The following is a 13,181-nucleotide window of genomic DNA, read 5'->3' on the forward strand; positions in this document are numbered from 1 at the left end:
TCAGTTTCTAAACATATCTCGCAGAATGTACAAAATGTTGTTCATTAATAGCTGTAAAAAGGATGAAAGAAATCCTTTTGTCAGGTTCAGTACTTGTCATGCGAGGCCATGAAATCTTGATCTCTGTAGATGTATCACTTGAAAAATAAAATTGAAATACAGCGTTTTCCCCGTTTGTCTTGCCTGCGTTTTTTTTGCTGTGTCCTGATAGGCAGCATAGATGCAACATTATATTATATTATCTTAATAGAAGTTAAACAGACATTAAACAAGAGTCAACAAACAATAAAAAAATGCATTTATTATTCATGTTGACATTCATGTGAAATGCTCACATGGCATATTTTGTATCATCAGTGATTTTGTATGTACAGATAATTGTTAGGCCTATCACAGAAAAAATGTTGTTCTTCAAGTAATGGTACTATCATGAGTGCCGTCAACATTATGCTATGACTGCAGAGCCACAGTTAGTAATGCTGCTTTTGAAACGTTGTACTCTGCAGGTATGAGATGGCTTGTCTTGCCAAATTGTAGCCTGGAAAGCACACAGTGTGCACACACTGTTCAACTTTAGTTTTACTTAACGGTTCAATCTGGCTGAACTCCAGAAGAGAAGCGCTTGAACCAGCTTGAAAGCAACAGGAGCAACCAGTGTCCTCTCAGTGGCCAAATGTGGCGCTTCCAAATGATTCTTCCGATTGGTTGAAGATGAGCACATTTGTTAGCATATCCTCCCTCATTACAGAGATGGGCTCAAACTGTTTCAATGAAGGTATAGCCAGACTGAATCCGTGAGGTAAAACAATAGTTAAGGAAATCAATTTAGTAAAGGCATTTAATCAGCAAAAATAATAGATACAAAAATATAGTAGTTTGACATAAACAGTGGATTATGTTACATACAGACACACAGCAGTAACAAATAAATAAATTAAGTGTATGAAATAATACACAATGGCTCATAATAACCAGGGCCCAGTTTTAAAAAGTGCCTTTTTCCTCATAAACTCCTCAGTGCATGGCTTGATCATCTTTGACCCTGAAAAGCACAGCAGACTTTGCCCATCCTGCAGTCTGCACATCATTGGCACAAACACACTCCTTGGAGCATTAAAGGTGATGGCGAGGCAGAGTAAACCAAACCTGTTCCTTGGGCTTTTGAAGAGGTCCCAAAATATGTGTGGTTTCTGAGTACACTTCACTGGCTGTCCATCATGCATTTGAGGTCTAAAAGAGGCATACGCACGCAACCTCCCACTCCTTTCCTCCGGGTGGCGCTGAAGATATCAAACCCGTGGTGGGGGTGGTCTCAGAGCCTGGGACCAGAGAAATAGGTTTCAACAAGATATCCAAATGGAATCAATGACTCACTCCATTGGTGTATGACGCATTCATCACATGATCTTTTTCTAAGCTGCCGCTGTGGTCCTCTGTGGCTCAGTTAGTAGAGCATGGCGCTAACAACGCTTAGGTTTGATTCCTACACCATATATACTGAAATCACTGCAATGTAAGTAGCTTTGGATAAAAGCGTCAGCTAAATGGCATATACATATATATACATATATATTATTAATACCTGACGTGCAGACAGGAATTCCGGGGCCGGGCCTTGGGGTCGTTTAGCAGCGGCAGGGGGTGGGGGAGGAGGACGTACCTTTGGCCTCTGGACCTGAATATTGTAAAGGTGATCAGTAAGAGTAATAGGCAGCATCTGTCCATGAACACCTTAACGATCATAAAACCAACAAAGCACATATCTGTCCATGGACACTTTGTTTAATAGTAACACCAACAAAGCACACATTGTGCTATCGGAAATGATATTACCAGCCGCTATGATATTCACTATGAATTCATACCTGCGGTTCTGCATTATTTTGGCTGGGGACTGGCATTCTGTTCTGGTTGAACGCAGGGTTGTCTACAGCATGCGATTTCTTCTGGGTATGGTGACTGGTGGATACATGAAGTGAATTCAGTTCATGCACAGTCAGAATCACATTGCCGTACTGTAGATTGATGAAACGGTATTTATCTTACTCACCTGGGGAGACTGGGACTGTGTCGTCTCTTCTTCAGGAACACAGCCAGCCCAACAATAATAGCAGCCAGGGCCAGCAGTGCAAATGTCACTGCAATACCAATCACTCCATCTACAATGACATAGAGAGGTGGATCAGACAGGGCACGGTTAAGGCTGTACAGTACATAGGCTGTATGATAACACAACACAGTCATATCAGAACTCTCAAACCTCTATGACCTACTGCACCTTTACCACACTATCTGCACCTAACATCTGTGAGTCCATGTCTCTTCATGTGTTTATGATTCATTGAAAACCAATTTCCCTATCAGGGATAATTACGTTTGTTTACTGCCACACCTACTACTACTACTGTTGGATAAAGGCACAGGGCTTACCTTTGGAGATGCTGGTGAAATCCTCAGCCTTTTGATCGCAATCTGGAAGCAACCATCCTGGCTCACACTGGCACTCTTTTCTGTGATTACACACCTGAGGAACGCAGCGTCACGCCACAGAAAGACACAGAGTTAGAAGGACAGAAGCACTGTGCCCCAAAACAAATCAGTTGGAGAGATGGATATACATTATTGTGCTGTGTAATTCTATTCTTTTTGACCTGAAATGGAGAAAAGTGTGGAGCTTCCTTACAATAAAATCTTCTCACAAGTACCAAATCAAAATGTTTGTTTGTGTGAGACAGGGGGCGCTGTGTTGAGGACAGGCAGGTATAGACGAGTACTGGTGTCGGTTTCAGTCTTAATCAAAATGTTTGACTTAAATTATATAAAGTTACAGATGCAATCAACAATATGTTATCTGCAAACATCAGCAACGTCTCACAGATTAATAAATAATAAATAATATTCATACAGCCTGGGCATGGGAATATCAAAAATCATTGTTCAATCATATTTACAAAAAATCTACAAGGTTATAACATGACTGACATTCATTACTGAAGTAGTAATAATCATAATTGCAAAAGTTGACATGAATATTCATGGTACTGTATCATCAATAACCATGATAAGTCATCATTAAACTGCTTTGGAGGATCAAGTGTCATAAGGGTAACTGTGGCCACAATCATTGTCATTTCACACTCATTTTTCATTAGATTACTCTTAAAAACACACTTTCTGTCAGAAACAATATCTGACACGACACCGGTAGGAGAGAGGTACAGTACTCACTGCGTGGCCTTTGCAATTTGCTGAGCAGTTGGTGGCTCTGTAGGCCACCTGAAGATCCACGCACTCGTTCTGACTGCACACCTTCCATAATTAGACAGGAGAATTGATACACGGGTAAGTGTCTTTGGGTCTTAGAAAAGCTCTATAAATTCAATGTATTATTGAAGAACAGGCAGCTTCTGACACATTTGACTCATCTTTCAAAAGTACATGACTATAGTTAGCCTTAGTAGCTAGGCAAACAATCCTCTTACCATTCCATCCCTACACTTGGTCCCAGTGTCCACCTGGCCATAATCGGTTATAGGGTCACTGTAGAATGTGGCTTTGCAGTCGGAGAACCTCACCATACGGCCGTAGTTGGGATTGTCTTGGCCATTTTTGCAGAAGAGCTTCCCGCACATCACATCTCTACAGGGGAGAGGAGGGAGTAGTAGTAAGTCTGTAAGTCTGTGCACATCCCTGCTGATCTAGATAGATCTGGTTTAAGTCACTGGTGGGGACCACTGATCTACAGTAGATGGACTCACTGTTTCTGGCAGGGGATGTATTGGTCCGGGGAGGGCCGTTTGCAGAAGGCGTAGTACAGTCCTCTCGTGTTCTGATTGTAGCAGCTTTGACTAGCCACTTCAGCAGCTACAGAGGGAAAAATACGGGATATGGCGGAAGATACATATATACAATATGTATTAGTGAGGATCATTCCTTGTGTCCTCTCTTAAGATATAAGTTATAAAACACGTCTTGATAAGATCACATGTATGTAAGGAAACCGATTCAAAAAGAGAGTTCATACAGTGTATTGGAACAAGATTTGCGCCATGTACTGCACTGTACATCACAAGCTGATAAGAAGGTACCTTTCTGTCAGCAATGACGCAGAAGGAGATGCTGTGACTTACCTGGTCCATACATTTTAATACACTGGTCTTCACGCTGTGGACACTGGCCATTGTAGCAGTGGCCCCTTGCTCCATCACAGGGTTGGCCATTGACAGTGAAGACGTCCTCCGGACAGTCAGGAGACTTCCCTGTGCAGTACTCCGCCAGGTCACAGTCGTCATGCTTCTGCCTGCACTCCGTGGACGAAGACATGATCTGTGTGGAGAGAGATACCAATGCATCTACAGCAGGGGTCTCAAACTCGCGGCTCGCGGGACAATATTTTGTGGCCCCCTACTTGACATCAAAGTTTAGTGTTAGTGCGGCCCGCGCGTTTTTCTCACACGCACCTTTTTGGCGAGTCGTTGCCCTGGGCGTTTTATATATATTTTTTTTTATCACTTATGGGCTACCATAGCTCAGGCTCGTGACAGCTTCCGGCAACGTTAGTCACTTGGTTGAAACGTGATTCCGGATTCCGTGATTCCGAAAATCTAGATCACTTTATTTATGAATGTGAAAGGTATAAACACCTGAGAGAGAACACGATTGATAAATGTAATAATGATAAGAAAAACGTGAAAAAAGTGCTCAAAAAAGCTATGAACAATGATAAAGTTTTCAAATCCCTCTCAGAATATATAGAAAGAGCATACTAAATAAGATCCCAAATACTCTGGTATTGGGATAAAAACATGTAAATATATCACAATGGAAAGCCCGCCTTAAGGGTGCCTTTTTGGGAGCACATATCTGTGTGAAAAGCTCTTCTCCACCATGAACTTTAATAAGTCAAAGTACAGGTCTAAACTTACTGATGAGCATCTTCAAGCCATACTGAGGGTCTCAATTGCTTCCTCCCTCAAGCCAAATGTGGCTCAGCTATGTAAGAGGAAGCGCTGCCAGGTCTTTGGCAGCAAGGAGTAGGTAAGAGAAGCCTATGTTCTGAACTGTTATTAATAAAGATTGAGAAGATTGGATCAGTTGTACTTTTTTTTTTGAATACTTGAAACCCTTTTTTTGTGGAATAGCCTACTTGATGCGGCCCAGCCTCATCCAGACTCTACCTCCAGCGGCCCCCAGGTAAGTTGAGTTTGATACCCCTGATCTACAGTATACTCTAATAAATGTTTGTTGAAATCAAATCTCAAAACATGAATATTCTGTCTATCAAGATATGTAAAGTAGTCACGTGAGATTAAAAAACAAAAATCGGCCCGCAGGTAGATGCTGTATAACGTTTAAGCAACGTTTAAACAAATAGAACGCCTCAAAAGTATTTGCAGTGTACCCTGCAAAATCGTTTGTGTGCATACATGCATATGTCCACAAGGGGGCTGTAGCATCACATCAAAGGCAGCGAGAGCAGATGAAAGCGGCGGTAAGGGAAGCGTGGTCTCACCTTACAGCCTTCACAGCACTCTCCCGCAGCGCACACGGAGCCCTTGGTCAGGGTGCAGGTGGTGGCATTGCAGCATGGGTTGGTGCACTCCTGTACCCAACATTAATAACAGTCATTAAGTCATTACGATAATGGTCAAATGATATCAGTTATTAGTCAAGGCGTGGACAGAACTCTTATGAAATACATTGTGTCAGAGCGATCAGCCGTCTTTGTGTTGTTGTCCCTCATCTCAGTATCATATTACCCCCTAGGAGGCATATAAAAACAGAAGGACAAACGATATCTTAAGGGACAGGAAATACAGGTAGGATTAGCTCTGTGAGCACGGGCGGGCAGAGAGAGAAATTGTTTTTTCCTGACAAACAGGTCTGAACAGATCCACCAACTGCATCATCTGCATAACTTCAGGTCTGACTGGAATGTAAACACTTTCATGGATAATGACAAAATGTCTTACTCCTGTTCAACATGATCGTGGAATTCCACTCCTTTTTTTTTATATTTCTCTTTTCTTGATAGATTTATTGATGTATTGAGGCAGTAGGAATGAGACAGGGAGACAGACAAAGAGGGATCACAGAGCAGAACTCATTTGACATATACTGTTGTCACAACAGCACTCAGCCAGACTCCAGCACGAGAGTTAGGGAATCTTATCACATTAATGTCAATACAGAGCCCTAGATTAGACAGAAATCTATTAGATTCTGCAACCAAATGTAACTTGTCTTTGAGTGGGTGACTTCTTTGAGGGAGTGATGGAGGAGATAGCAGCATAAGGATATGTTTGTTCTTGTCAAAGGCATGCAGGATATATTCCAAAGTTGCCTCAGACCAAGGAAAGTATAGGCAAGACTAGGCAAGTGACCAAGCATTTTTCTCCCGAAAAAATATTGTCCTGACCGCTTATGATAATATACACTCTACTTCCCACTTGATCTATGCAATTATGAAATATCCAAGGTTACTTTTAATTGAAGACAGTGTTTTTGATTTTCTCCCCCTACCATTTTTCATCACCTTTTGAATCACTTGACATGCAGTACTCGTATTAACTTCATAGGAACCAAAGTACTTTAGTTTGAACATTTTAATGTCACTTTGGCAATAAAGAAGAACAGAGCGAGACAAAGTGATGGTGAATGAAAGCCACTTTACCTCCAGGGACCCACAGTCACACTGCTCTCCTCTCTCCAGGAATCCATTCCCACAGACAGAGTCAGATATCAAGTTTGTGAAGTCTGGCTTGTTCATCAAGCACTGGGGGTTACGAGACTTCAGGAACTGGTCGTAGTTCCCACTACTGCAGCTGCTGAATAACTTTGGGATGTTGTAACTGAAAGAACATTGGAGTTACTTACTTTTACTCTGTTACTCTTGAACATAACCACCAGTGGAGGCTGGTGGAGGTAGAAATCGAACGATGGGCTCATTGTTGTTATTGCATGGAATGGAATAAGGAATGGTGTCTAAACACCTGCGTTTGATACCATTCCTTATTCCATTGCATGCATTTCAGTACCTCCACCAGCGTCTCCTGATAACCACATATGGTTAAAGGCACTCTTTAACACGACACATACACCTCAGCTATCTACAAGGTAGGATTACTGCTCTGTGTGTGTTATAGGGAGATGATAATAATGGCTGTTTTCATACAGCATTCCTCTATGCTTGTAAATCACAGTCAAATATCTGATCATCGACAGCATTATACTGTAGTCTTGTCAACAGGTTACAACTGGTAGCAGCAGTTCCTACCTGAGGGCCGGGGCCATTATACAGCTGTCTCCAGCACAAACACAGGCACTAGAGTCATCATGGTTCATGCCCAGGTTGTGTCCCATCTCATGGGCCAGTGTAGCCCCCACTGCTATGGCTCTGGGGTTGTGATCCTGAAAGGCAGAAAAAACACATTGAAAATTCAATCGATCTAAATGTCATAAATTAGGTGTTTCCTGTAAATGAGATTCATATATCAACCTGACTAAGTGACATGAGTAATTGTGATAGTGAAGTGATACTGTGATAGTCAACTGTATCGAATTTCCTACGAACAATATCAGCTTAATTTTTTCCTATTTGCCAAGCTCTTTGTTCAGCATGTCCTGTTCTGCTGAACACTGTGAAACTAGTACATCACTTCCTCTACTCACACGCCATAGTTGGCCACAATTTCCCCAGCATCACATTTCCAAATCATCTTACGATTATACCACTGACCAAATATAACCGTTTGACATCAGTGAATTCAACCATGTGTCTAAAGTTGATCAAACCACACATCATTGCCAAACTCTGGTTTTAAACTGGAATTTTAAAACCAGAGTTTGGAATTGAACTGGAATTGGTGAAACATCTCCAGCTTTATATTATTTTATTGTCCTGAAGCAAAAAAACGTTCTCCAAACTAAGTGCCACGAATTGCAGCTCATTGTATATTGACAGCCTCAATGAAATCTTCTGTACTGTACCTGCACCACTCCAGTTGAGTGACCTGAGCACAGGGTCCCGATGAAAGCTAGTCCCACTGTTGATCCCTCAAAGTCAATGCCACTGAAAGACACAGAACAATAAACGTTTAGTTATGCATACTGTACCCATATGTACAGTAACCTATCAAAGAGTGCACCTTCAGAGGAGATGACACTGATGATGGTCTAAGCCAAAATGTGTATCTATCCTCAATCCCTGAACAATCAAATACTAAAAGAAACCTTTACATCTCTGTTTTAAATACAGACCAGTACATACTGGACAGACATCTTATCAAGCCTGGACAGAGCTACTGTACCAGAGCTGCTAGAGAGTGGAATGACTGTTTGGGGGGAGCCGTCAGAGGAGACTATAGGCCTACTCTACCTGATGAGGTGAGCATTGTCGTGGGCTTTCCTCCTCATCAGGTCACGGTTCCTCCAACTGGTGAAGGCATCCAGTGTGGCCCCAGCAGGGGCGGTCACAGAGATCTTGTCGTTGTCTGACCACATATCCAGCCCGATGAGGCCAATGAAGGTGTTCAGGGGCTTGTAGACCTGCGGGTAGAGTCAGGGGGGGATGGACAGAGTGGTTAGAACAAGTGGTATGAAAGTCACTATTACTATTAAGTCACTGCTAGGAACATCGTAGGTATTGTACACAGTGGAGGCCATTGTTGTACATCACCCCGTCTGTGACTAGGATTATATCAATATTTACATAGGATGGGTGAGAGAGAGGAGGGATGACATGCAAGATATGTCGAGGGTCGGAATCGAAACAGGAACCTTGCAATTACGTGGTGTGCGCATTAGTGTGCTACGCCACTAAGCGCCCCAACGCAACATCAAATGGAAATACTGATATAATCCCACTCACAGAGGGGGCTATGTTGTACAATGCTAAGGCATAAAGGTTATGTCTGCATTTCAGAATTACTGTAGTTTCCCAATGCCAGCAGTGACTGACTGACTCACCATGTTGACAAAGTTGACCACTTCAAATATCCTCTTCCGCAACTTCCCAGTGTCACTGTTCATCTTCTTGAACTGAAATGTATCAAGCGTCATGTTCTAGTGAGATTACTGTCTGTGTTGTCATGAATAACTTACATCCTGTTCATTACAAATAATATGTCACTACCCCCTGATAGATTGTTAACGCTGATTCAGACCTCACTAGAGAAATTAGGTCAGGGTGACTTTGGAGGAAATCAAATATCCAAGTTGGATATACCCCAGATGAAGATAAGTTCAGTATGTTGATTCTGTTTGATACTACACAATGCTGTATGTGTTTCTCCTGTGTTGTAATCAGATGAGGCAGTTCTTACCACTCGGTTGTCTGCAACGAGGTAGAGCTCAATATACTTATTTTGTTGGAGCAGAGATGGACCCTAGCAAACCAGACACAATGGTGGTTAGTCATTTCCACTAAAGTCAACAATAGCTGCCTTGTGCGATATATCTCTGTTTGGTATCAGATACCATATCAAGCAAGATCAGAGAAGTTGCAGATATAGATTCGATGTCTTACCGAGGCGCGAGAGCGGCTTTTGCCAGTGATGGGAGGGTAGTCTGGGTTCCAGCTAGTGTTGGTGACTCCACACACCATTGGCTTGGAGTTCTGGTCCTCGTATTCAAACACTGCATGCTTCCCATCATCACCTCCTGACAGGGGCTCAATCAGGTACTTCTGGGCAGCTGTTTTGAAATATCCCCTAAAACAAGAGCATATGATAAACATTACTCTATTGTTTTTTGGGGATATGAAATGATAGCTTACTGTGGACCAAGGTGGTGTACAAACGTTTGGATGCCTACCTGAGTCCATCGCAGGTGCTGATGCTGACCATAGACTCACTGTCATTCACAATCCTGCCGTGATAGTAACAGTGGTCCTGAGGAAAAGAATAAATGAATGGATGGATAGATGAATGAGCCAATTCATGTATAATGGATGGATGGATGGATGGATGGATGGATGAACAAATGTATTTTATTTAAGCTCTATTTATATACGGAAAACCTGACTGAGACCAAGGTCTACTTTTCAGCAGGCTGCTTTATATACAAATAAAATCCAATGATAAGCCCTTCAAGCCCTGATAAGCAGGCAACATTGATTAATTAATGAATTATCGGATGAATGAATTAATGAATTAATGAAGTAATGGGAGAGACCAAAGGCCTTCTAGTCTACTATACAACAAGGGTATTACATTTACTTACAATATCCTGAGGGGTAGAGGTGACGGGAGTGCCATCTTCAAGGTAGTGAGTCTCACTATAGTCTTTGGAGAGTAATCCACTGTCAAAAGACACAAATAGGCATAAGATGATGCTACTTTAACACCTATGTTTTCCCCCACCCCGTACACCACAATTTTTTTGAAAGACGCTTGTGTGATGTCACGTGGTTATAAAGGGGAATTGCTTGGTAGTTTGTTCGAAATAAACATGTGCATTTCCTATTTCCTGGTATGTGTTGAGTTAAGCCAAGGGCGTATGGTATGAATGGCCCTAAGATTGATTGGACTGTATCAGAGTAAGTGCACCTCTACAAGGCCCCCTTTAGCCTTGTAATTTGCTTCAATTGTAAGTTCAGATTTGTCTGTATCTTTTTTTTCAAAAGTCACTAGAAATGAGCATTTCAAAGGTCTTTGCGGGGGGCATGCCGCCTATCTAAATGTGTGTCTCCTCATGTCCAACTGACTCTTACGCCCTTGAGTTAAGCAAACATTTTGGAGACCAGGAAGAAAGGATTTGCTAAACATCACACAGTACCTATTCTTCTCCAGGTGCATCTCAATGTCCTTCCCACCTACTGTCATCGCATATTTCATTGTTTCTGGTCTGGATGACTAAGAGCAGGATATAACAAGTTAAAACAATGCAGTGGATAGAATAGCTTGAGTACTATCTATATCAATGTCTATAGTAATGTTAGGATATATGATACAGTGTTTTAGAAGGAACACAAGAGAAACTCACTTCCGCTTCTCTCTTTTGCAGAGCGTGGAGTCTTATTGGTCGGACCACCTCGTAGTCCGTTATCCCTTCAAGCACAGAATCATGACTCACTGTGGAGAGAAAGGAAGCAGGTGGGGATGTGAGGAAGGAGGAAGGAGACTATTCAAAACAATTCACCATGGCCCATCCTCCTCTGCTGCCACACTGATCATATCTATTCTGAACCTGTCATTTACATTTACATTTAGCAGACGCCTTTATCCAAAGCGACTTACAACAAATACATTTGTTTAAGTAAGTGAATCATTTATCCAACAGTCAATATAAGTAATCAATGCTCACACCAGGGGCCATTGGCAGTCGTAATGCCAGAAGCCAATTTTTTTTAAATTATTTATTAACAGGAGAGAACTTGTACAGGGGGGAAGTGGGGGTGAAGAGGTCTCAAGGGTTGGGGTTAGGGTTAGTACAGGGAGGGTAGTGGGGGTGAAGAGGTCTTAGGAAGGACTGTTAAGATGTAGCCTGAAGAGATCAATGCCTGATGTTTCCTGAGTTTGAGTTGAGTTTTCAACCTTAAATTATATTATTACAGTATGGACCCAACTTTCTTCCATGTGAGTTGATCTATTTATGTTTTTCCCAAACTTGATTTGTTACCCTCTATTGGTTCACCTTTACCCTTGAGCGGTCAACCATGTAATTATGGGTTCTTCCACTCTTCAACGTAGTTATACCCTTGGCCCAACTAATCTAACTATGAAAGGCTCTATTGATTCAGCTTACCTGTAACAAAGGGCTTTGTACTGTATGGAGCCACAATGTTTCCTCAATGTTTACATATTGTCCCACCAAACTCTTGTTCTCCAGGTACGCTGCTAACACACGCAGTGGCCAGTTTGGTCTTGCAGTAACTCATCAGAATTCATTTGAAGAGAGAAGCAGCTTGGGTTGCATTCATACTGTATGAGTCTCACTAATCTCCATTTAAAGGAGATTCTGGGATTCTTAAATGAGATTACTGTTGCATCAGTACTTGCATCAGAAGTTCTTTAACCATCAAATTTACAGTATATAGCAGAGGGTCCAAACGGATGTTTCTTCAATAGGTCTAAACGGATGTTACCCAATAGGTGTTGTGAAAATGAGGATTTGTACATGATGTTTCATAGTGAGTGTATTTACAAAGAGATTTACGCCTCAACTGCCTCTCTGATTCAATATATGTACAGTACCTGCCAGGTACAGTGTGGTCAGCTGAGAGGGGTGTGGCATTGTTGTGTTCCAAAGTCCAGTTTCAACCACACAAGATTAGTCAATGCGTCTGTATGAATTTATATATCTTAGGTATTCTAGGATAACAGCACAGTCATGAAAAGCTGTGATGACTATGTATTACTAATATAGTGTAATACACCTGCTGACACGCTGTATTCCCAGAAACAGTCTCTCTGGTGACATTTAGGTGCTATTTTCAGACCTTCATAAAACAAACCAACCCACAATCGCCTACAATATCTCACATATTTTCAATGTCATATCAAAAAAGATCATTTCACTTCCCGAGAAGACACAAAACCAGTATAGATATCTCTGTCTCTTTCCATCTAAACATTCAGCCCCAGTACAAACAATCTCACTTCCTATTTGATCCTCACTGTTAAAATGTCGAATGTCATACGACTTATTCACTTATTTCAAACATTCATCATTGAGGAATTCTGTATACTCAACGCAACAGAAAGTAGTAGTTTATATAATGTACCCTGAGATCTGAGAACATGGCTGCCTGGGGTTTAGTTATTAATCAGTCATTGTGTTTGAGTAGAGGTGAGAGGTATCCAGTGACTTACCTGAGGGATTGAGTGAGGCAGTTACGGTTAAGATCCACAATAGCAGTTCACGTGTCATTGTCCCAGTGCAGACAGCTAGTGAAACAGAGGAGAGGGTCTGAGGGCTTTATGGGTTACCTGGCTGCATGCGCATGTGGTGCTGTCAATAGGCCACACCTTTGTAGGCTTGCCTCACCCTCTCACATCAACTTCCTGATAGAGTGTAAACTAGGGCTCCCAAATGATTAAAGAAAGTAATCAAGTGAATCACATTGTTTTCTGTGATTAATCACAAATTAATCACAATTTTGGTTTGGTTAATTTAGACCAAACCCAATAAAGATGTGTTCATTGGGTTGTAGATGTCATATAAAGGGCAGAAAACACAAA

General features: G+C 41.8%; 1 protein-coding gene across 1 annotated transcript; it reads right to left on the reverse strand.

The window, feature by feature from the left end:
- Window positions 1–281: 281 nt before the first annotated feature.
- On the reverse strand, window positions 282–12,909 carry adam28 (ADAM metallopeptidase domain 28). The gene is made up of 22 exons (XM_083673207.1): window positions 12,813–12,909; window positions 10,984–11,072; window positions 10,777–10,853; window positions 10,222–10,300; window positions 9,814–9,890; window positions 9,527–9,710; window positions 9,324–9,386; window positions 8,968–9,039; window positions 8,378–8,547; window positions 7,990–8,071; window positions 7,277–7,410; window positions 6,674–6,851; window positions 5,513–5,602; window positions 4,131–4,326; window positions 3,759–3,864; window positions 3,483–3,639; window positions 3,229–3,309; window positions 2,431–2,524; window positions 2,051–2,159; window positions 1,866–1,959; window positions 1,583–1,675; window positions 282–1,319 (listed from the first exon to the last, which is right to left on the reverse strand). Exons 1-22 carry the CDS (start codon window positions 12,868–12,870, stop codon window positions 1,290–1,292), a joined length of 2,313 nt encoding a protein of 770 aa, XP_083529333.1. The 5' UTR covers window positions 12,871–12,909; the 3' UTR covers window positions 282–1,289.
- Window positions 12,910–13,181: the final 272 nt, after the last annotated feature.

Source organism: Argentina silus (genome assembly GCF_951799395.1).
Source record: "Argentina silus genome assembly, chromosome: 7".
NCBI classification, from domain to species: Eukaryota; Metazoa; Chordata; class Actinopteri; order Argentiniformes; family Argentinidae; genus Argentina; species Argentina silus.